At 44.3% G+C, this 24,668-nt stretch overlaps 1 protein-coding gene across 2 annotated transcripts; it reads right to left on the bottom strand.

The window, feature by feature from the left end:
- Window positions 1–1,194: 1,194 nt before the first annotated feature.
- On the bottom strand, window positions 1,195–21,843 carry rnf216 (ring finger protein 216). Of its 2 annotated transcripts, none has more exons than XM_084926544.1 (17): window positions 21,735–21,843; window positions 20,572–20,705; window positions 19,572–19,702; window positions 18,115–19,464; window positions 17,884–17,960; window positions 16,876–16,984; window positions 15,817–15,978; window positions 15,619–15,727; window positions 15,361–15,494; window positions 13,474–13,524; window positions 11,775–11,912; window positions 11,222–11,370; window positions 9,516–9,594; window positions 3,707–3,804; window positions 2,982–3,204; window positions 2,516–2,585; window positions 1,195–2,091 (listed from the first exon to the last, which is right to left on the bottom strand). In XM_084926544.1, exons 2-17 carry the CDS (start codon window positions 20,636–20,638, stop codon window positions 1,706–1,708), a joined length of 3,333 nt encoding a protein of 1,110 aa, XP_084782670.1. In that variant the 5' UTR covers window positions 20,639–20,705; window positions 21,735–21,843; the 3' UTR covers window positions 1,195–1,705. The 2 variants fall into 2 exon arrangements, with proteins under 2 accessions (XP_084782670.1, XP_084782671.1); XM_084926545.1 differs by lacking the exon at window positions 21,735–21,843 and adding an exon at window positions 21,401–21,712.
- Window positions 21,844–24,668: the final 2,825 nt, after the last annotated feature.

Raw genomic sequence — 24,668 nt, 5'->3', positions numbered from 1 at the left:
CAGTCGGGATGAATTCTTACAGGCTCTGAGGTCAGGGCTAACAGAGGGTGGCCACAGCAGTCATGGGGTTAGCTGGAAACAATGAATCTTTGAAGGTACAGTCCAGTGAGTTTACACATTAGTCAGTCATCATGAAGGCATCACTCAGCTTGTAAAAATAGCACATGGTGTTATGAACAGTGACCCCCCTCCCCCTGTCTTTGGAAAGGCTTTTTAATCACATCTGGAAAATAAACTGATGATGTCACAGTGATGTCAGCAGAGCTTTTTTTTTTGAGTTCATTAGTATAATAAAAGCGCTCAGTTATTTTAGCTGTCATGGAGGCCTAACTGGAAGGATACCAGGACTCACAGCAGGCAGTTTCCACTTTGCATTTGTGGTTGTCATTGAAAATTCCCCCAAAATTAGGAGCTGAACTACCTTGAAGGAAACACGCAAGATGTATCCGTCTGTGCTATCACATGTATGTTTGCTCACCAACTTACTGCTCCGCCCCCTCAGCAACATGTAGTCAAGATTAAGAGTGAAAATGCTAAACTCTAATTTAATCTATCACTCAAATCTCTTAAAGTCCAAACCTCAGATAGAGTTAAAAAAAAAAAAAAAAAAAGGTTTCAAATAACTTTAGCTATATGAAGAAGAAAAAAAAACAAACCTAAAATGATGCAATCATGCGTGAACGTGAATTTGAGTGAACGACCCAAAAACGACAAACGGCTGTGAGCCTCATTTACATGATTCAATTCATGTCGGCTTGGCTGGTTTAAGATGAAGAGTCTGATGAAAGTCTAATTCCAGCTCTCGAAGTCTGTCTCCCACCACCCATGACTAAAACCATTAGGACCCCCAGGCTAAAATGGAGCTTTGCTGTTTGCTAGTGTGCACGCAGAAATAAGAAGACAGCAAAGTGTGTGTTGCAAAGTGATTTGTCACACTTGCAGCACGCTTGGCTGAACAAAGGAGTCTCCTCTGTCTGTAACATCACAAAGCCCGGCTGTCGCGACACGGCGATTGGTGGAAAACACTCCGTCTGTCATGTGATTGGCGCATAGCCCTGAGGCGGGGTGGGGGCTCAGTTATCATGAGTCAGCCCCTTTTTCTGCATGAGCTGAAGGAGGAAGGAGGGGGTGAAAGAGAGGCTCAGACAGAGAGAATTGTCTCCCAACATCGGCTTTTGTACGAAGCAGCAGGTCTTAAAAATGCGAACAGAGGACTTTATTAAAAAGTTTGCAGTCTCACATGTTACACAAAAGATACAGAGCAAATGCTAACAATATTTTTTTTAATTTTACGCTTTTATTACTCAAAAATATCTGTATAAACGGGAAAGAAATTGTCTCAAGATTCTCAACTGTCCGTGAACATTTTAACGAAAACAAAAAAGGGTGGAAAAGAGTAACAAGAGGATCTCGCCATTATTGAAGCCCAAAATCAACACGAGAAGGCAAAAGTATCTGAAAGTGTGTTTGTGATTCTCTAAAAATGCACTTTCAGTGTGTTTTTCTTTATCTGAATTGATAAGGAGAGGCTAGCTCGCAGAGCTATCAAAACGGATGAAAACACTAGAATGAAAAACAATAATGCACAATAAAAGGAACGAAAAATAATAATCAGACGGGGAAAAACTACTGAAATACTGTAGTGAGGGTACATGAGTGTGTGTGCAGGGGCACACCGGGTCAAAGCAGGATTCACGCCACCGCGTTAGAAGCGTCTGTAGTAGCGGTGCGGTGGCCCGTAGTGCATCGGCATGTCCATCACATCCATGTTGTGCTGATGAAGGTTGAAGGGATCGGGGTTGTGGTGGTGATGGTGGTGGTTGTTGTTATTGTTCAAGGGTGGGAGGTGCTGCAGCGGGGGCACGTAGGGCGCCGGGCGAAGCCGCGGCATGATCACCTGGGGGTAGTGCGGCGGTGGCACCGGTGGGTAGCGGGGACGCGGAGGGACGAAAAGGGGAGCTTGCACTGCCTGGGGGAGAGGAGCGGGTGGAGGGTTGGGAATGGGTGGGTTTTCTGCAGGTGGACCGACACGGGGGCGCTTGGTGTCTGCGACGGGCTCCGGTGGTGGGCCGACTCTCTTCCCTGAATTATCTGAGAGGAGAATGAAAATAAATAAAAGGATCGGTGAGGTGCACAGCAGGATCAAATGTTTCCCTCACGCCTATCCTTCACATAAACCACACACAGGAAACACTCATGCAACTGCTGCCAGCACGCCTGAATAAATAATAGTCAAAGGGATGAAGAGGAAACACCGGAGAGGAACAGTGTTGTCGTGGCAGTGCCACAGTTTCCTGCCAAAGAACATAATTCACTGCAAACTGAGCGATTAATAGCAGTTTGATGAGTGCCAACATTATTTAATATTGTTATTATTATTAGGGGCTTTTTGCTGTTATTATATAGTGCAGTGAAGAAGAAAGCGGGGCGGAGAGACACAGCAAAACCGCTGCACTCAGCCTGACGGCGTATGAGCTAAAGCTCATCGTTTTCAGAGCATGTTTTTATTACTGACCTGTGCACTTCTTATTCAGCTCCGCCTCCCCTTCCTTCTGGATCTCCTGAATGATTCGCTCGTCATCTTGCTGTAAAAACACAACACACAGAGAAGTTGACACATTTCCAAAAACGCTGTTGCCATTATTACTTGACCTTAAACGACTGAGCTGGTTCGTGTGTTAAACAGTCGTTAACTCGCGAGATCGCTACTACAAAGTCTGTATTATGTAGTTCCAGTAGCTAGAGCACGCTTTACTTCCTGCTCTGTGCTACATGTGACCGAGGACATCAGAGGATGAGCTGGAGCTTCTCCAGCTCATTAACTGACTGGAAACTAAAGGCTGCCTGTTGGTTGCCAGTGATTCTGTAGCCAGGCCGCTGTGGGCAGCCACGGCCTCAGATGGTCAAGGTCAAAGTGCAGTGGGAAACAGAACAAGAATCAAGATCTGTGATTATGTGAGTGTTTTGAGTTTGGAGCGCACCGTGGGGTCGGTCCAGAGGGAGCACTTGCGGCAGTGGCGGCAGGGAGCACCAGGAGACCGGGCATGCTGGCAGAAGTGGTTATAGCCGGTGATGGGCTCTCGGCAGAGGTAGCACATGAAGCTGCCGCAGCGGCACGACATCCGGTTGCAGCCCTCCGATTTGACCAGGCCCGTCCCACACTTGACGCACTTCCTCACCCGAGCTGCCGTCATGCGCTCCTCGCTGCAGCACAGAGAAAGTTTAGGGAAATGTGACGAGAGAGGATCGGTTTTGGGATTTTCATTGAGACACACACACACACACACACACACACACACACACACACACACACACACTATAACAGAGACATTTTCTGTGAATGAACAGATCCTCTGGATGCAGCAGAACAAATTCCTGCTACTATGATTCCCTTTTAGTTTTGTCCTGTTAGAATCATCAGACCCCGATCCTCTGATCTGTCTACCAGGCCGCTTCCCGTCTCCTTCAGCGCCCGGAAGTAAGACGATCTGCGACCGGCTCAAAACAGGAAGCACTGCCTCCAAGCCTGCTGGGCCTGCAGGAAGCAGCCGGCCTCTCAGTTTCCTCAAATGTTGTCCGGGAAACTGAAGTGTTTACCCAGCATCCTCTCTGGTAGATGTTAAATCTAGCTCTCCTCACATGTTAAATCTGAGCCACCCTGAGCACTCTGTACATTACTGATGAAGGCTTCCCGTGACCCACTTACAAGAGCACCCTCATGCGGATCTCGTCTCTCTCCAGGACCTCATCGCAGGTCTTCCCAACATGCTGCTTCCACTGGACGTGGCACTTTCGACAGCTCTCCTAAACAGAAGAAGAAGAAAAAAAGACAGGAAGGGGATGTTGAGAAAGAGGGTGCTGCTTCTGTGCTTTTCTCATCAAAAGTCAGGAGATGCATCCACGCATAGTTTTCCCATTAATGCTGAGCAGGCGGTGTAGGTGGGTATTACACTGCAGTCAGAGTGTCTTACACACACACACACACACACACACACACACACACACACACACACACACACACACACACACACACACACACACACGCCTCTGCTCAGCATGCTGCTGGTGCTGCCACTGCAGGGACTTGGGGCTTGCACGGTTAGGTGTGGCTCTCTCTCTGCATGACTGCAGCGAGAGCGCTCGCCGCTGACTGCTCGGTTGCCTAGAAACAACGACTCCAGGCTCCAACCTTTCTCCGTCTCCTCAGCCAAAAGCGCTAGCTTAAAGGGAAGTTGGGGAGTGGCGGGGTGCAGGCGGCTCGAGGCTCCCACTCTTCCTAACCCTTAGCTAAGTGGTGTCACCATAAATATTTGAGCCCCTCATCTAATATTAAACAGTGTGACAGCTGATGCAGCAAAGCATGATCCACATCTGCTGCAGCACCTTCCCTCTGTGTCCTGTGACCTCCTCACACATCCTCCTTTCACTGGGGGATTTTTTTTGTTATCATGCATGTAAGTCAGAGCTGATTTCACAATATTCAGTGGGACAGCTCTGCATGAGTAAGGTCAGCCAGAGGGTGGTGGGGGAGAATCTATGGTTTTGGCTGGTGCTTGAGTGATGAGCGCTCCCTAAAAAAAAGGCACAAGATCTGGATCCAGTTTAGTTGTTTCTTCAAAAAGAGAAAAAAACATTCTGAATAAAACTGATATAGAGATGAAAAGCACGGATTCAAACCATATGGAGGTTTGGGGTTCATTATGTCAATTATTATAAAGACCCAGTGACCTAATGGATAAGGCAACAGCGTCCAGGGCTCAGGATTGTGGATTCAAATCCCATCTGGACTACATTTTGTCAATTTCCCAACTGTGGAACTAATAAAAGTGATCTTAACTTATCTAACTGAGGAGCAAAGACATTAGAAACACTGTGTGACACTGATCTTGTAACTTGTGTTCTGCTAATAAGCTAATAAGTTTCCAATAAGTCTCCCCGACAGCAGTGGTCTCCCAACAAGATAACTGCAAAACTGGAACATCTATGGGACCCCGAGAAAGTGCTTAAGGTGCTGACTCAACCTGACACAACCAAGTCAAGAAAAGCCCAATCATCCACACACACAAAATATGATGTCTCAGACGTCACAAAAACATGTTAATCTGCAGGCTGGCTGATGTAATCATGCAGATGAGTGAAAGCTAAAGAGGAAAATACCCCTATAGTCTGTAGTTAGAGAATAACTGTTAGAGATTACAGAAGAGGAATAAACAGGAAAAGCTCAGGTAGAAGAAATATTCTGCTTAAACCTCAAAAGAAAAGAGCCAGAGTGAGCATTCCTGGACTCAAGTGTCACAAAACCCCCCAAATCAAAACAAGAAAACGCCAGCTCACACAAAGCCAGACAAGGGCGAGAACGACAGAACGATGAGAGATCGCCCCCTAGTGGTAACATCGAGGCCAAGGAACGAGGAGAGCAGAGCGAGCGCGCCTGTCCGAGACCTGTTTGACAAGACACTGAAAACCAGGAACACACCTGAGTTCTTATAGTGCAGCTAAAAATACAGCTGCTGATGTCACAGCCAAACCTCGAAGGGGGTGTGTCGTCCACGCCTTCACTTACACACACACACACACACAGGAAAGAAAAAGAAACGAAAAAAAATTGAAGCAGGCTGAAATGTGACAGAGGTCACAGAGATAAACACACAGCACAAGTTTGTCTTTTTCACCCTCTCTCCATTCATTAATTCACACTCACTGCTCCATTTTTTTTTCCCCAGCATGTTCCAGCTCGCCTTACTCCTTCATTCACTGCTCTCCTTTTCTGCGTGCCACTCCCTAACAGCACCTCCTTCCTACTTTCATTCATATTTTGCATCTCCTCTAAAGATTTAGCCCTTATAAGGATGTGCACAGCTTCTGATGGGGTTGTAAGGGGATGTGTGTGTCTGTCAGTGTGTGGCTTTTGCTGCAATCAAACTCGAGTGGCATTTCGAACGGCAGGAAGGAAGAGGTTAAATCTGACATGACAAGCCATAAGCTTGTTGCTTGCAAACCCGTCACAGGACTTGCTCCTTTGAGAAAATGCATCTGATCTACAGGAACAGCAACACCAAGACTGCAGTGCACAGATTTGCACAGTGCTTCCACTTCCAGTGTCTCACATATCACATTCCTCAACAAGTAATCATGCACAGGCCGGGGACAAACCTGTGCAAATGTCCTCACAACCACATGTGGAATATGTTTGTGTAGGTCAGACAGAGCCAGGACAGATTGGGAGAAAGAAAAAAAAAAACTGAAGGAGAGGACAAAATCTGGGTCAAATTTGATGAGAACCACATTTGAAATGGACGAGGAAGTGTGACCGACCAGTCAGAAACCAGTATGAGGGGAGTGGACAGCGTGGCTAGCCAATGAGACGGCGGTGTGGAAGAAGGCGGGTGGGCTTACGGAAGTGTGTCAGTTACATAATGAGGCCCCTCCCTGCTTGAGATTGAGCGGGCTGTGGGGTAGACTGTACAGTGTGTATGGGAATAAAAAACACACACGTGAAAACAAGAGAGGAATTAACACCTCAATATCACCTGTCTCTTATTAAACACTGGTGATAATACCAGCGTGTGTGTGTGATGGGGGTTCCCAGGTAACAACACACATCCCAATTCTAAGTGGAAGTGGAAGCAGCTTTTTGTGGCATACATAAGCAAACATATCTGTGAGCTTAAACGTGCTGGCTTTAAAAGCTGACTGAATTTGTTTTGCACTGCAGACGAATCACTGAGCAAGGATCAGACCCAGAGTTATCTGGAGCATGTCTAACTTTTAAGTCTCTGGGTGTGTGTGTGAGCTTGTAATGAGGTGCAGCTGTGCAGTGATGCTGCAAGGCCAGCAACTGTAAGCCTATGGCTCCACCTACAGGCTGCTGGCAGGAATTGCATTGGATTTCTATTCTTCACTGCCTGAGGCGAAGATCTGCAACAAATGCAAGCATAATGCTGAGCCAAAAGGAGGCATCTGAGAGCCACGTGCTAATAGAGAAGCTACTGTGGAGCCACAAGTAAGAAGAACTAGTCCAGCTTGGGCCAAGTCAGCAGATGTAGGATTACAGAAGAGGTTTGCTATGGAGGAAAAACCCTGCTGGCAGATGGAAAAGCTCAGGTGTAATTAAGAATCTGGTTAAAACCTCAGTTTTAGTTTCCTCCAGAGTTCCTTAAAAATCTTTTAAAAAGGCCTCTGGGAAAGTTGATGCTGGAAACACCCTAAAATACCAAGGCAGCAGAAATGCTGAGGAGGATAACTCACATGACTCATTTCTTACTGTTTCAATGTGGTGTCTGCACTGCTTTGAGAGCCGTTTAAAGGGCAAACAAGTCTCACACTGATGTCTCACAGCCCTCTGACTGAAACTAAAACAGGGTTTGCTCAAACACAAAGAGCTGCTCTTGTATCAAAACAAATGAAAAAGTTAAGTATATCTCATTTTCAATACAGAAAACAACAAAAAGGAAAAATATTTTACACTTTGGAAGAGACTTTTTAAATATGTGCTTACACCACAGGGACATGCTACACGGAGGGCACCATAAAGCCAATTCACAACAACCTGTTTCACAAGCCTGAATATGAGAGCTACTGGCAGCGTCGGGCATTTAATAAAATATTTTTTCTCTTGACTTGTCTGAGTCCAGGTTCTGTGGGCAGCACTCTCAGCAGAGACACCCAGAGCACCCTCCTCTCCCAGCTCATCTAGGAGAGATTCAGTCTGTCCACCGTCCCTACTGCAGGAACTCCGCTCTTTAGGAGGTACCCAGAACACTTCACCTGTGAGGGGCTCCGGCATCCTAGTCAGATTTCCAAACCACCTCAACCTGCTACCTTTGCTGTGAATGACAGCTCTACTCTGAGCCCTCCCCAAACGCTTGCACTGCTCCCGCTGTCCCCGATGACGAGCTCAGACTCCCTTCAGACGAAGCTAATTCCTGCTGCTTGTATTTGCGATCTCATTCGTTCATTCATTTGGTCATCCACTGTCACCAGAGCTTGTGACCACAGATCTGCTCAGTCACACAACAGTGCCTGTACAGATTGCGAACTTTACAGTTTTACTAATGTTTATGTGCAATGCCGCCATCTTGGATTGTTAAATTGGGGCTGGTGGGGTTGCTTCAACTTTCCGAGTGGGAAGTCTGACTTGAAGGGCTGTTCTAGTCGAAAATTTCAATTGGGAACTTGGAAATTCTGACTTCAAACAGAACACACCAGAAGAACCATGTCGTCAGTCTTGGAGGTGCTAATTCGCCCCTCTCCACTTCACACTTGGCTGCAAACTGCCCCAGCACAAGCTGGAGGGGCTCGCCCGAAGGAGCCAGAGAAACAACATGATCTGCAAAAAGCAGAGAGGTGATCCTGAGACCACCGAACTCGATACCATCGGCTGCACCTAGAAATGAAAACTTGTCTTCTTTTCTTCTTGACCGTGTTTCTACAAGTCTCACAGACCTGATCTGTGCGGGCAAGATCAGGCAGTTTGCCTGCACTGTACAGACTGGCCTTCTGCCATGAAACTGGTTGAGCTCACCAGCTTTATAACCATGTTCTCCGTCCATGGCTACAAATTGGTTTGAAAGCGATTGCACTACTCCTGCTTCTCTTTCTTCTGCTTGTTTTTTAGCCTTTTTCTGTCAACTACTTTGTTAGCTTGCAGGTTTGATCTGTGTTTTTCATCATGTGCATGTGCAATGTTTTGTTGGCCAGATTAAAATCTTCAAACGGCCCAAATCTGGCCCACGGGCCTTCAGTTTGACATGAGAATTGAAAGAATACGAGCTCATCGGTTAATGAAGGGTTTGACCTTATACCACTGTGCGAGGAGTCACACATTTTTCTTGTATGGCTACTGACATAACCCCCTCTCAACTTCTCTCCTACCTTTGAGGGAATGCAAAGATAGCAGAGGTGTGTGTGTGTTTGCTTCTCTTTACAGTTGTGAGCAGGAGTGAGTGCGAGACGTTTACAGAAGCAGAGCTCACAGAAAAACGGGAGGGTTGTATTTATGTGGGGAAAGGAGCGTGAATGAGCCTGTGTGTGTTTCTGCCAAATAATGAAGGTTTTTTTTTTTTGGCCTGGAATTTGTGTGACAACTCTGGCAGACAAAGAGCATCGCCTCCCCCTGCATTCCTCAGACAGAGGGAGGAGGCCCAGAGATAAACAGAGAGGGAGCCAGAGGTGGCGACCTCGCCACATGGAACGGTTCATCATTTCCAAAAGCTGCTCATCAATCTCTCCTCTGCCTCTCTCTCTTATGCATGTCGGGCTTCGTGTCCAGGCTGCACGGAGATGATTTATAGGTAGACACCATTTTGCTGTCATGACGCTCTGAATTATTCACGATCCAGTCGTCCACTCTTGGTTTGAAAATTTAGATTAGATCTTCTGTGCTGTAAGTACTCTTACCCAGGGTCACATCAGAAGATGTGCAGATGAGTGTCGACCTACTTTGGTGTACACTTCTTTGCGAGAGTGTTTAATTTACTTTATAAACAGAGAGAGAGCAGAAGAGCAGAACTCACCTTGCGGCACCGAGGGTTGGGACAGCTAAACAGAGACATGTCTTTGTCCAGCAACGCTGGGAAGTTGCAAAATGGACACCTGGAAGAGATCAGAGAGGAAAGGAAGATGAGAGGAAACGTACAAGGCATCTGTATATGATAAGATGATGGTACGCTGACAGCCGATTAGAGATAGTCACACATTAAATGACTCCAGTCATAATTCAGCAACTCAAAATGAGCTAAAAATGAGCTAGAGAAAGCAGCCAGATCTTCAACATCCCACATTAGGAGAGACAAAGTGCTAATCATAAATAGGTTAGGCTGCAGCTAGCTATTATCACTCTGCGGACCATTTTCTCACGGCAATTTCTCTAAGCCCCCCCTCCCTTTCGTTCTGTAAAAGTGAAGATGAACCATACTGAACATGAATCCAGTCTGTGGGAGAACCTCAGCTGACTGGCTTTTGCATTACAGCTGAAATATTTTCTACTGTTTGTTTGCATCACCTGATTTGAATTTCCACCCACCCATGTTGTCGTGTAGACTTTGAATCTACTCCTGATGCTTTGTGTTTGCTTTGAACACACGATTAGCCCATGAGCCCAAGTTCTAGCCAATATTTAAAAAGTTTGATTTTTTTAAATGAAAATTTTACATTTTCAATAAAGGCTGGAGGCCACTTCTGCAAAATGACAGGGGGCTCGGGAGCCAGTTATTAAAAAAATAACTGAGTATCATTTATCATGATTTAATTTCATTTCACAACAGTCGCCTCGAGGTGCTTGGTAAGACCCTGCAATAGGACAGAGAAAACCCCAACGAAACAAATCAAACGACCCCCTCAAAGCAAGCACTTGGCGACAGTGAGAAGGAAAAACTCCCTTTTAACAGGAAGAAACCTCCGGCAGGACGAGGCTCAGGGATGGGTGGCCGTCTGCCAGTTGGGGTGAGGAGAGGGAGACAGGACAAAAGACAGACAGAGAGCCAGAGATTAGTAATAACTGATGACTGCATGCAGAGGTGTGTATAAACAGAATGAGTGTGAAAAAAGGTGAGTGAAGAACACACACTTGCAGTGCATCATGGGAAGCAGCCTAGGCTTATTGCAGCATGGTCACCAGGGTCACCTGAAGCCCTAACTACAAGCTTTATCTAAAAGGAAAGTCTTAAGCCTAATCTTAAAAGTAGAGAGGTTGTCTGTCTCCTGAATCCAAACTGGGAGCTGGTTTCACAGAAGAGGGGCCTGAAAGTTGAAGGCTCTGCCTCCCACTTTATTTTCAAATATCCTAGAAACCACAAGTAAACCAGCAGTCTGAGAGCGCTCTGTTGAGGTGGAATGGTACTGTGACGTCTTTAAGATAAGACAGGGTCTAATTATTCAAGGCCTTGAACTTTAAACTTAAACTTTAAATACTGAACAAACATTAAAATACCAACTATTCATTTTTAAAATAGTGCATTTTCAAATTAACTGACTTTTTAGTGTTAACTTAGTAGACAGATTGGACAGCAGGCTAAAAGATGAGTCTTATGTCCCTACAGCCCGTAATTCTATCCATCTGTAAACATTGCTGGAATCTCTTTATTCAATTTTATTAAGTCAATTAAAAATCTGCTTGTGGACAAACTGGCACCTCGAGTTATCAGTTACTTTATTATACCTATAAATCTGGGAGCAAAGAAAAGCAGAATCCAGCTAGAGAGCTACCCCCACACACACTTACCTCACTAACTCATCTGCACAGGTGGCAGCAACCGCCTCCTCCGCCTGCCTCTCGTAATATTTACACAGTATATTCTCTGGTAGGACCTTCTCCAGCTCACACACAGGGTAGGAGCACGGGCAGCCCCCCTCCATGCAGCTCAGGTCCGACTACAAGAAGAGGACGGAGCGTGACTTCATTACAGAGCAGAGACGCTGCACGTTCACAGCCACCTCCAGTTTAAATGACCATTATTATGACACATTATTAGGTACAACAGTGCGGTCAGATGAGGCGGATGAAAAACACGACAACCTTTTATGCAATACAGTATATACCAGTACCAGCAACAAGGCACCTAATAAATGGCAAAGTCTTTATTTTCACAATAATACATGGACAACAAACATTGATGATATTGTGAAATCTGTGCCCCAGCTCATATTCAATCTTGACATTTATTTGTAAGCTCATCACTCAAAGAGGTGTGTATTATTATGGGATTAGTCAGTTATAGTTGCCAAGCAACATTACCAGTTAAGTCGTATTGAAAACAGAAAATGTCTGCGTGTACCTTCCCAGAGCCGAACACCGCCTCCTGAGCGTATTTGACCAGGCACTCTTTACAGAACAGGTGACCGTCCGAACACTGCGTCATCTTCTCAAAAGCAAACTCCCCAAAACAGCAGCCACACTCTATCAGCTGACCATCCTGGAAAAACAATCGGAATCATCATAAGTCAAAAACCTCACATTATGCAGAAAATCCTGACAATATCTAAAATGAACCTCGAATGAAACCAGCACATTCTGCAAGCTAACAAGTTTTATTTAACCTCCAAGGACCTGGCGTCCACATATGTGGACATCACATTTTGGGTTATTTAGACCAAAATACTCAATTTTGCTCTACAAGGGCCTGATATCCACTTACGAGGACATTATACTGCTACTGTTCTATCCAAATTTTAAATGAATATCCTCAATTGTGGCTCTTATTTTTCTTAAAAACAAAAATAAGGTAAAAAAAATCTGGTAATTCTTTGTTTTTACATTCATCGGGTCCCAATGTGACCAAATATCAAAGAGAAATTAAAAATGCATGACGTGGGAGAGTTCGGGTCTTAGGAGGTTAAGCTAAGTTTTATACTGGATTTATTATGATTATTTTTGAAATACAGAATATGAGGCAAAAACAGACATCGTAGAATTCTAAAAAGCTTAAATTTCAGTATTTTGTACCACAAAAGACCACATTTATTCTTCAACACAATCTGAGCTCTCTTAGGCAGCTTTCTTGTCATTTCTTTAAGTCATCTTCAGGAATAGTTCTCCAGGTTTCTTTAAGGACATTCAAAGCTCTTCTTTGGATGCTGACTGCCTTTTGTTTCAATCCATGACTGATACTTTCCATTGTGTGTTTTTATATCTAGGTTTATTTAACTGCATTGCTGGTGTGTTTGGGATCACTGTCATGCTGAAAGGTTAACTGTTTCAGGTTAGATACTGAGTAAGATCCTCAATAGCTTCTCAACAGCCACCCTTCCACTAAGACCATTTCTGATGATCCTTCAGTGAAGAGTAGATGGATTAGTTGGATCTCTCAGGTCCTGTGTCAGATCCTTGCTTATGTCTTCAGGACACGACTTTCAGACACTGAAATCTGCTGTAGATACTTCTTTAGATCTACCACTTCTTCTTTCATCCTCCACTTCTCCAGTTTCTGCACTGCTGACCAAGCCAAGCTAGACAAGCTTTCAGGTAATACTTTGGGAATCACGTTATATTCAATTTTATGCCTGTCAAACTGTGTTGTATTTGGCATTTTTAGTAGATTCAGCGAAAGAAATGGGAACAAATAAGTTTTTTGTGACAGGCTGCTGGTAAAAAAGTGGCTAAAGATACAATATAAAACTGGTTCTAAGCAAAGTTATCTGTTATGTGTAGGCACAACACTGGTGTCACAGAAGCTGCCTTATTATCATTATCATTATTATTATCATTAATACTATTATTATTGTTGTTTAAAAGCTTGATTGAAATGAGTGAAAAGGCAGCCAAATATCCAAAGAAAAAATTTAAGAGCTTTTGAAAGCCGCAAAACCACGTTAATTAAAAAAAACAAAAACAAACGTCTGGCTCCTTGGCAACACTATAAAAAGAAATGAGGGGTGTCTCGAGACTTATTCACAGCACAGTGTTATCTGGAAACATCACTGAAAAGCTACTTTAGACTGAATCAACAGATAGAGATGCATTGTGATGAATCCTACCTTCTTATACTCATCTTCATTGACCTGAAGAGCAAGGAGGAAGTCCTCATGCTGGACACAAAGAGAGAGAGAGAGAGAGAGAGAGAGAGAGAGAGAGAGAGAGAGAGAGAGAGAGAGAGAGAGAGAGCGCGCGGGGCAGTCGATTAATTGGTGAAGATTGGGTGCACGAGGTAAGCTGTAAGCCAACATTGATGTAACACTTTTCTACCTCTGCAGAGAATGACCTGAAAACAGAGAGTCCCTGGGACTGAACCGGCTCCGCTGCTGGGCGTATGATGCCATGGGCGTATGATGCCATGGGCGTATGATGCCATGGGCGTATGATGCCATGGACATATGATGCCATGGGCGTATGATGCCATGGGCGTATGATGCCATGGGTGTATGCTTAATTAGCTGCTGACTGTGCCTAAGTTTGACTAACATATTCACCCTACTAAGTGCTTGAAATCTAAATGACTGAACATTAGCCTCAGAAATCTCTGTATTCCATGTTATACAGCACGTCACAAGGTTATCAACAGTTGTGAAGCAGCTCTATGCAACATATCCAACCATTATAATTGTTCTATTCGCTGAAGCAAGACGCCTTTAATATACTGAGCAGCACCACATTATTCCCTGGTCTTCGAACAAATGCAGCTTCTAACAGTGGAGTTGTCCAATTAGTAAAAAAAAAAAATTAGTAACTTAAATCCTCAAGCTGCAGATAAATACAACCGCCTGTGCAAGGCAAGAAATTATCATCATGAAGCTGACTGCACAATATGAAGCTCCAGACTAGTTCCTATATGCTTCAGTTTCACTATGCGGTTCTATCACCTGCTAAATGGTTAATGGCACAAACAAAATAGTGAGAGGATAGCTACTGGTAGCTACCACAGACAGGGGAAATAGCAGACGGTGGAAACTCTACTCAGTAAAAAAATTAATAAATAAATAAAAGGCCTGGTAAACAGAAGCAAAGAAGGTGAAAGAGACCTAATAAAAACAAGAAGGAGCTTTGGATACTGGATGGACATGAGAGGGATTTAAAGCAACATAATTAGCCCCATATACCCGACTGCTTTAAAAGCCAAAGCTATCCAGTCTTTGAGACAATGGTGCAGGGTGGGGAAGGGTACAGTGGGAAAAGCTAGAAAGAGTGCTTGCTATACAAATGAGTTACTGCATTAGAAAGCTACTGTTTAGATAAGTGAAGTATATCATTATCTGTTAAAAAATGAAGGCTTATAGAGTTCAGGGTTTTCTTGCACAGAGGAATTCTTGGTGCAGAAAACAAAGAGGTTTTTACACAGCCATAAACACCCCCGTAAGGAATGTAAGGTAACACAGACTTGCTGCCTTTATACTCCATGAACCAATTATGGTTGTTGTGCTCAGTTCACTTCGCCACCCCCCACATAGGGCCATTCTGGGCTATAAAAATCGTGATAAATGCAACACTCCTAGGACTTGGCGTCCACATGTGTGGACATCACATTTTGGGTTATTTAGACCAAAATACTCAATTTTGCTCTACAAGGGCCTGATATCCACTTACGAGGACATTATACTGCTACTGTTCTATCCAAATTTTAAACGAATATCCTCAATTGTGGCTCTTATTTTTCTTAAAAACAAAAATAAGGTAAAAAAAATCTGGCAATTCTTTGTTTTTACATTCATCGGGCCCCAATGTGACCAAATATCAAAGAGAAATTAAAAATGCATGACGTGGGAGAGTTCGGGTCTTAGGAGGTTAAGCTAAGTTTTATACTGGCTTTATTGTGATTATTTTTGAAATACAGAATATGAGGCAAAAACAGACATCGTAGAATAAAAATCGTGATAAATGCAACACTGAAGGAAAACAGAGTGCCCGAGTGAGTGTATTTGTGTGTGTACCTCTGCCCATTCCTTTGCCTTCTGCTGATAGAACGAAAGCTCCTTTTGCACAGATGCCTCCAGACTGCTGTATGTCCTACAGTACCGACGGTCATTCTCCAAGAAGTACATCCTCTTGTCAAACTTAACCGAACCTGGCGGACAAGGAAGAAACCAGTTACTGAGAGTTTCCAGTGGCTTGTGAAAGCAATTTCTGAATGTACAAAAGACCAATAAGTAAAAGATGCAAAAACAGGTGCATGCAAAAAGTTTTCTCACCGTGCTCAAAGTGGAAATCGACGTAGCAGCGTTCCGAGGTCCTGCTCCGTCGTTTCTTTCCCGACGGGTCCCCTGACTCTTGCCACTTCTTCAGAGCTTCACATAAGGCCTGGGAGGAAGAGCGAGGGAGAGTTGAAAGGTACGACAGCAAAGAAGACAGAGGAGGCATGGTGTGCTCTCAGATGGGACTTTAGGTACCTTGCGTGTGATTGCATAGTGTCCCTTCAGGGCGTTGAGAGCCCATTTAATGTCCTGACAGCTGAGCATCCTAAAATCTGCCATGAGCAAGTCAGCGGCCTGCATCACAACTTCAGGTCCCACTGCGCCCAGCTTGCCATAATCAAACAAGTTCTCGGTCACCTGAAAGACCGCAAACATGAAAACAGACACACACATTAATATACGATTCACAGATTATATGAAGCTGTAGTCAGTGATCGGCTTGAGTGGAAAGGTAAAATAAATAAATATCGGTAAACCTCCAGCACTTAAAAGTCAATTCAACAATGAAAAATTACAGTGTTTACTTGAACTAACAGCTACACCCTGACACAGGCAGTCATAGCTAATAGCTGTCTGCTAGGCCTCACCTCCACCCATTTGTATCACTGATGTGAACCTCTTCCCTACATTTACATCGGAGGAGACGTCTGGGACATTTTTATTATAATAATCTCAAAAATAAAATGGCCTACTCTGAGATACAGCCCATCCATAAGGATTGTCCCTCAGTTTTGCTGATTGAAATTCTATTACTTCTGAAGTCCACAAATTAGTAGATATTAGGGTCTGATTGTTGCAGTTAGCTAATAACTTAGCACTCAACCCTTTGGTCTTAATATAATCACTTCTGACATCAAAATACCCCCAAAGAACATATACAGTCTATATTTACATACAGCATGGTATATTTGTTTTAATTTGGTTACTAGACGGAGCCTCAGCACATCCATTCCATCATTCTACATCAACACTCTTTAACCACATTATAGACATAATCTGATACCAGAAATAGTTCCATTAGAAACTATAATGGTCTGCTCAGCTTGAATTCATGTAACGAGGAACCACGTCTCCGTTATTAATTTGTATCTACACTTTACATAACTGTCCTAAAAGGGCTTTTAAACCCTGACCCACACTGCGAGATCCTAGCTTACGTTGCACTTTTTACTGATTGAAATTCTACTGTTTGCACATTAACACCATTTACACACATTTTCTGTGCATCTAACATGCACACACAAAGACACCTGCCTCATTTTGGGTGCCACCAGACTCTAGTAGGATGCTGGTGGGAGCTGATGTGGCCGCTGCCGTGTCTTTCCTCGGATAATCTTGAGTCTCCAACAGCAGGTTACAGATACTGGGAACAGAGCAGAGGGAAGGGGGCTGCATGTGTACAAGCTCTCACAAACATTCACACAGTTACAACTGTGCACAGTGGCAATCATTTCATATGTGACCACCTACACCTGTCTTTATGACGCTGTGTAACATACAAGCTAAAACAGAATGCAATAATTTGCAAATCCTTTCAAAGGATAAAGGTACTACCAGAGAGTTAGAGACTGTATTGCTGACAAATATCAAGAAAACTGAGAAAAATTGTTATACTATCAGTCCAGAGGCCAAAAACTCTTGACCCCGGGCTCTTTGAAGATAGACAGAGGAAAAGGGGAAAACTGCCCTGTGATCAGACCAATCAGTAACTATCTTTACCGTGTACTCTGCACTAAAGCAAAGAGTTTAAATCAGCTTTTTTAAATCAGTGTACAGATCAAGACCCAAGATCTGTGACGATACAGACGTACATATACGAAGGCATCACTAATACTGGAGAAGGTTCTGCTTATTTCAGCTAGACAATGGGAAACCACATGTTGCACAAAAATGATATATTATACATGTAACCACTTGAAACTGCAGCTTAGTATCCAAAAACCTGCAAATTGCTGGTAAAAGAAGAAGTGACACAAAAGAGAGGCAGATTTGACCTTGTCCCATCTTTTTCTGAATGCGTTGTTGGCATAAATTCCAAATAAACATGTGTATTTAAAGGAAATACAATTTCTCAGTTTCATCATTTCTTTTTTCTATTGAACTATTTTGAATTAATCACAGACTTTATATGACTTGCAAATCACTGCATTCTGTTTTAAAATTCACATGTGGCACATTGCTTCGAACATGGTTACCCAACAAGATATATGTATCTATTTTAAAGCTCTACGTTAAGGTTAAATTAGATAAGATGATTCTTACACATTCAAGTCTTTCACATTATTCTTTTGGATCAGTTCTGCTACATAGGTTTCTTGGACGTCGGGGAGTAGATCCAACTGTAGAGGATATTCAAAAAGTTGAGGAGAGCATGGCCGGAAAGAAGAATGGGGTTGGAACGGATGAAATGCGAGACAACACAGCACAATTACACTCATTTAACGTTATAACAGATAAAAGAGATGCAAACAATTTTCGTAATGAGATACTCACAACCCCATTGATAAGGGCTCTAACGTGAGGCTGGTGCTCTGGTCTCTCCTGTTGTGCGGAGGGTCCAGGCCTCGCATCCTCTATCTGGGGAATGTCCTCTGGTGCTGGAGGCACTGCGACCAGATTAAGTCTTTCTGGGTTCTGACCCAGAATAAGTCGTGCTTCTTCTCTGTTGTGTGGGACTGAAGCTGCGGGAGCGGGAGGAGCTGGAGGAGCAGGAGGAGGGTTAGAGTTCACACCAGGTACCCTAATGTTAAGTCTGTTGGCTGGCTGAAGCAGACCCGAGGGACCAGCCTGAGCTGGAGGGTTTGGAAGGGCATTTTTGGGTGCCTGGCTCCCCAGGATGATCCGGTGACCTGCTTCTGGAGGACCCAGTCTCTCTGGGGCTGCAGCTATTAGAACTGCAGGGGGCATCCCTGGTATAACCTGAGGGGGTTGAGGAGGCTGGGCCGCAGCCTGGGCAGGGGCCTGAGCCAAGGGCTGCGGCTCAATCTGAATGAGATTGCCCCGCATTCGAGTGACTGGCACAGGCTGCAGCAGACCCTGGGGCTGGGTTATTAGAGCCGAAGCTTGATTTGGCTGTGGGGGAAGAACAACTAGCTTCACCTCCTTCAACTGGATGAGGTTGGGCTGCACTGACACTGTTCCACCAGACTGGAACAGTGAAGTACTAGGCTGAGGGTGCGTCCGTATACGAGATGGAGGATGTGCAGACGAAGTACTGGCCTGAGGATTGTCTTGCGTAAGGCTACTCGTGCTAGCCTTTACTTGAGTCTTTGTAGAAGAACTTGAAGCAGTCACTGCAGCAGCACAAATATAGTGTGTGGCACTGGCAGAGGAGTTCGCGTGATGCTCCAACCGTAACTGTGCTGAGGAGCCAGGTTGTGGATGCGCGAGTCCAGATGTGCTAGGCTGAGGCTGGACAAGCACTTGTTCAGGTACTTGTGCAGGTATTCTGGATGAGATGGTGTTGGCCTTGGCATTTGTGGAGGTAGATGGGGTGTGGACAGAAGAAATTGCATGGAGCTCCCCGCTTGTGTCTACTGATGTACCGTCGTGCTGCTGTGAGTTTATGGTCGGTTTTGGCTGGGAGAGTGATGAAGGGCCGAGATCCAACAGTGTGTTTCCAGATGTGCTCGAGTGCGCCGGAAACTGTACTTTAATGGCTGCTTGGGGAGACGTGGTTCCCTTGGCATCTCTGGAGGTAGAGGGGGCACAGGCAGGGACTGGGTCCAGTGTGGAAACCCCAGAAGATGCGCTACTTTGACCTACAACTTTAATTGGGTTGTGCGAGGCCCCGCTCCATTTCGCCGCTGGGCGGATCACGTGTCTGCGCGCAGGCATTAGCGGCTGAAGAGAGAGCAGAAAGAATCCCAGAAAAATGTATTCAAACATATATAAATAAGTCTCAAGTGACATACACGAAGAAAGGTTCAAGAAAACTCTGCATCAGTTACCTCCAGTATGCTGACATCGTCGTCATCTGCATCGTCCGGGACTAAAACGGGACTGCTCGGTACAAGAGTCACAGGCTCTTCATCCGAGTCATCAGAAATAGTGATGAGCTCTCTCAAATGAGAGCGCGAGCCTGCACAGACACACGCACAGTGGAGTTATTGAACGATGCATTTACAGGGGATGTAAAAAGGGACATTCACTGCATCGTGTGGAAATTTAAGACAAAGGAGATGAGCGATTGCAACATGAGCCAATGCTGAATTTCTTTGCAGAAACGGTTAGTTCATCAGACAACTAGCTGAGGTGCTGAAAATAATCTGCACTTTTGCACTTCCTCCTAAAAAGTACAAAACACGAGGTTTATATGCGTGTGTGCAACAGGTCAAATACAAGAAAGTGGCTGGACCTCTCAGAGCATAAGCAGAACATAAAACGTGAATCTCTGCAAGGCAAGATATTCGAGCACATTTTGATAATTGTTTTTAGGTTTTTATTAACATACTGTTACTAACCTGAAGTTTATAAAGGTGCTGACGGGTTTATTAGATCAGCAAATTATTTTTTTATGTAGTTATGGAGCATCTGTTGCACTTTTTACACTGTTACAACAAATGCATGTACTATGCATGTCTGTGACTTCTCTCTGTGTACTCCAGCTTCCTCCCACAGAGCAAAACATGCTTGGTGTAGCAAGGCTGACTTACAATTCTAAATTGACCATAAAGCTTGATTTAGACTTGTGGTTGAGATTTATGGAAGGAGTTGAATTGGAGTGTTAGTGTGAATGGTTGTCTGCCTCTATGTGTTAGCTCTGCAACAGACTGGTGACCGTTCCAGGGTGTACCTTGCCACAGATGCGAAAGGCTCTAGTCCTTTCCATGACCCTAACTTGGACAAGTGGAAGCAAGCAAATGGATAGATGCATAAAAACAATAATCATATATCCTGGAGACAGACAATTGTGTCTACATGCATGCCAGTGCGGATGTGAAGTCTCACCTTGGCTGCGGTGAACGTTGAAGCTTGCCAGGTGAATGACCTCATCATCGCTGCCTCCATCTGCCATTGTGAAACTACACTTAGCAGCTCCCTGAATCAGCCCACATACACAATCACTGCTCAATCAGTAACATCTACACCCACACACACAGACACACACATACAGAGAGTTATGTTTCCATCAGAGGACATTACATACACACGCATTACTTTCCTGGAGATTTACCATAACCATAATCACTGCCTTTTAAACCCTTACCACAAACAAACTCTTCAAACGAAAATAGATTCGTGTTATGGGAACTTGTTTTATTTTATTTTTCTCGTAAAAAGGAGGCAAGTCCCTTCAATGTGACTTTTTATAAACATTAATTTCTATCGTTAGAATGTCTATGTATGACACGCGCACAACAACACTATCACCACCCTGCTGGTATTCCCCTGGAATCCAGCAAATGGTTTCAGTTTAACATCTGTCACATTTACAGAAAACGAGGAGAGCTGGACTCCACCCTGAGAACACAACTAATCTAATCGCACAGACTACTAAAGACTCAGGAGCACGTTAGTGACTCCCCCAAACACGTTACTAAAGAGAACTCAACAAAGACGGAAGCTCCACGGGGAAACAGAATGCGGAGTTGGGCTCATTTAAATCACCACCGACGAATAACATTAGCGCTACCACTGATGTGTTCGCCAGCACAGTCGCGTAAACAAATATGTGCTAACGACCTGTATCGGCTTTACTTGCGGGCGCAGCTCTGATAGTCCTCGATCTGATCAAAGGTGGCACAAATCTTGTGTTGTTAAAACAGGACACGCTAACCCAGCGAGAAGCTGCCTGTACTCGTCCCCCGCAGTCGTCCCCCGCACTTGCACCGCTTTCCCCGCCGTGACATTAGGTTTAACATGGCCCTTTTAGCATCAAGTTTAAGGCGGTGTTTGAAAACAAGCATCCCATCATGGCTATCGATCATTTCCGCTGACACAAACAGAACAAACTGCTCTTAGCCAAGCTAGCATTCGTTAGCTTGGCTGGCTAGCTAGCCAGACTAGTTAGCTGACTTGTGCGAGGCTTCCTGTCCACAGAACCGCTTCAAACAGTCCCCACACGGCTCGAAGTCACAACACGAGAATATCTATGTAGAAAAGTACTATACCGCAGCTCCGTCTTGGTTCATGAGTACAATACGTCTTCTTGGTCAAGTGACAAACCGTGAATAACGAAACAAACTGCCAAAACAAGACCAGCTGAAACGTCACGACGTTAAAAACACCCAGTCACCACGTTCAGACGGCCTGTGGGAAATGTAGTCCCACCCACACTTGCCTGATTCTTCACCAAGCGTTAAGTCCAAGATACAAACGTACCCATTCTGTCGCGAAATACAAGTTATCTACTGCCTGAGGTATTGTATTTATATGTAGGGCTCCTTAAACAAGAAGCAGAAAAACTTTGAACTATTAGCTCTCTCTCCCTTTTAGTTAGGATTAAAGAAAACCATACTCAAACAACAGATCAAAATAATATACTTAAAATGACTTTGAATATGAAAATCATATGTAACTATCAAATCTGTAATTTTAAATGCTCTGTAACGCTATAAGCTATTTTAAAGGAAACCAGCTATGCTTTTCACGTTTTCCTAACATTTATAGGATTCTATTGCAATGATGAATTAAATAAATGAATTAAATAATCATAAATAAACAGTTCAGTGTCTGTCCAAGTTATCCCACAGACTGCACTAAATACTCTGTTTCAGATGACTGACTCAGCCACTGAAGAATCTCCAGTTTCTTTGCCTCTTGGGTTATTTTTTACAGTTTGCTTTGGGTCATTATCCATTTGCAACGTGAAGGTCTGTCTTGCAGGATTTAGCTGAATCTGAGCAGACAGTATAGCCCTATACAGTCAAAGGAGCTTGCAAAGAAAAGCGTCTGGACTTCTTTAAGTTACTTGAAGACGTTTCACCTCTCATCCGAGAAGCTTCTTCAGTTCTAAGGTCAAATGGTGGAGAGTCCCAGATATAAACCTAGTGGGAGTATCCCCCCACAGAGGGACAAAAGGACCCCCTGATGATCCTCTAATCGCCTGAGCCAAGGTGTGAAACTGGGTGTGGGTCCCAATCAGCCAGAGTTTCGGGTGTGTTCATTGTGAAACCTGGCCCCACCTTATCATGCGAATTCCTGAGGTCAGATGGCCCAGGATGTGAGTGGGCGTTAAGGCGTCTGGGAAGGGATCTCAAAACTGGATTATAGATGGCAGAGAGTTGGTGTCGTAAACCACCGCCTCTGTTCAAAGATGGTCGCTCACAGTGGACATAGATGGCTTCTTTCACTCCTCTTTCAAACCATCTGTCCTCTCTGTCCAAAATGTGAACATTGGCATCCTCGAAAGAGTGTCCTTTATTCTTAAGATGCAGATGGACTGCTGAGGGGATGACAATGTTGTTGCGTCTGTCCTTTAAGACTTTAAGAACGCCCATTTAGGATAGCCGCACGTTTTGAGTGCTCAAAACGTGTGGCTATCCTAAATGGGCGTTCTTAAAGTCAGCAAAGAGGCACAGAAAAGGAGACCAGACACTAGCGAGGGAGGATAAGAAGGACAGACGCAACAACATTGTCATCCCCTATGTAGCCGGTGTATCAGAAAAACTTAGGAGAGTTTTCTCCAAGCATGACATCCCGGTGCATTTCAGACCCAGCAACACGCTCAGACAAAAACTGGTTCACCCGAAAGACAAAACGCCAAAACACAGACTTAACAATGTGGTGTATGCTGTACAGTGCAGCGAGGAATGCCCAGACCTCTACATTGGAGAGACCAAACAGCCACTTCACAAGCGCATGGCACAACACAGAAGAGCCACCTCCACAGGACAAGACTCAGCAGTCCATCTGCATCTTAAGGATAAAGGACACTCTTTCGAGGTTGCCAATGTTCACATTTTGGACAGAGAGGACAGATGGTTTGAAAGAGGAGTGAAAGAAGCCATCTATGTCCACTGTGAGCGACCATCTTTGAACGGAGGCGGGGGTTTACGACACCAACTCTCTGCCATCTATAATCCAGTTTTGAGATCCCTTCCCAGACGCCTTAACGCCCACTCACATCCTGGGCCATCTGACCTCAGGAATTCGCATGATAAGGTGGGGCCAGGTTTCACAATGAACACACCCGAAACTCTGGCTGATTGGGACCCACACCCAGTTTCACACCTTGGCTCAGGCGATTAGAGGATCATCAGGGGGTCCTTTTGTCCCTCTGTGGGGGGATACTCCCACTAGGTTTATATCTGGGACTCTCCACCATTTGACCTTAGAACTGAAGAAGCTTCTCGGATGAGAGGTGAAACGTCTTCAAGTAACTTAAAGAAGTCCAGACGCTTTTCTTTGCAAGCTCCTTTGACTACGATGACCTGGATGACTGAGAACCTTCACAGACATAGCCCTATACACTTCACAATTCATCCCGCTGCTTCTATCAGCAGTCACATCATCAATAAACACTGTATAGCACCCATACCTCCACCATGTTTGACAGATGATGTGGTATGTTTCAGATCATGAGCCGTTTCTTTTCATCTCCAGACTTTTCTCATCATTCTGGTAAAAGTTCATCTAGGTTTCATCTGTCCATAGAACTTATTTAGTTATTTTACAGAGATGCAAAGGCTCTTTTAGATGTTTTCTCGTAAAGTCTAATCTGGCCTTATTCATGAATAACAGTTTGCACCTTGTTTTGAAATTTCATTCATGAAGGTGTTTCTTGATTGTAGACTTTGATAATGATATGCCTACCTCTTCCAGGGTGTTCTCGGGTTTGTTACATGTCCTGGAAGAGGTAATCTGCTTTTCTTAACCTTGGGAGTTACCTTCTGTGTTGTTGAGCAGGTCAGGACATTCTGTCTTTTACAAATGAACCAGATTGTTGATTTGCGCTCTCTCTCTGCGGTTTTATTTTTGCAGTCTAATGAAGGTCTCCTTAATTTGCATCAACATTTGTTTGGCTCTCATTTTGAAAAATCCAGTAAACAGCTACAAAATCCAACACTTGGAATCAACTCCTGATACTTTCTGTGCTTTGGCTG

This window comes from Perissodus microlepis, chromosome 4 (assembly GCF_051167445.1).
Source record: "Perissodus microlepis isolate ML-2025 ecotype Zambia chromosome 4, ASM5116744v1, whole genome shotgun sequence".
Taxonomy (NCBI): Eukaryota; Metazoa; Chordata; class Actinopteri; order Cichliformes; family Cichlidae; genus Perissodus; species Perissodus microlepis.
This window is presented reverse-complemented; position numbering and strand designations above follow the sequence as displayed.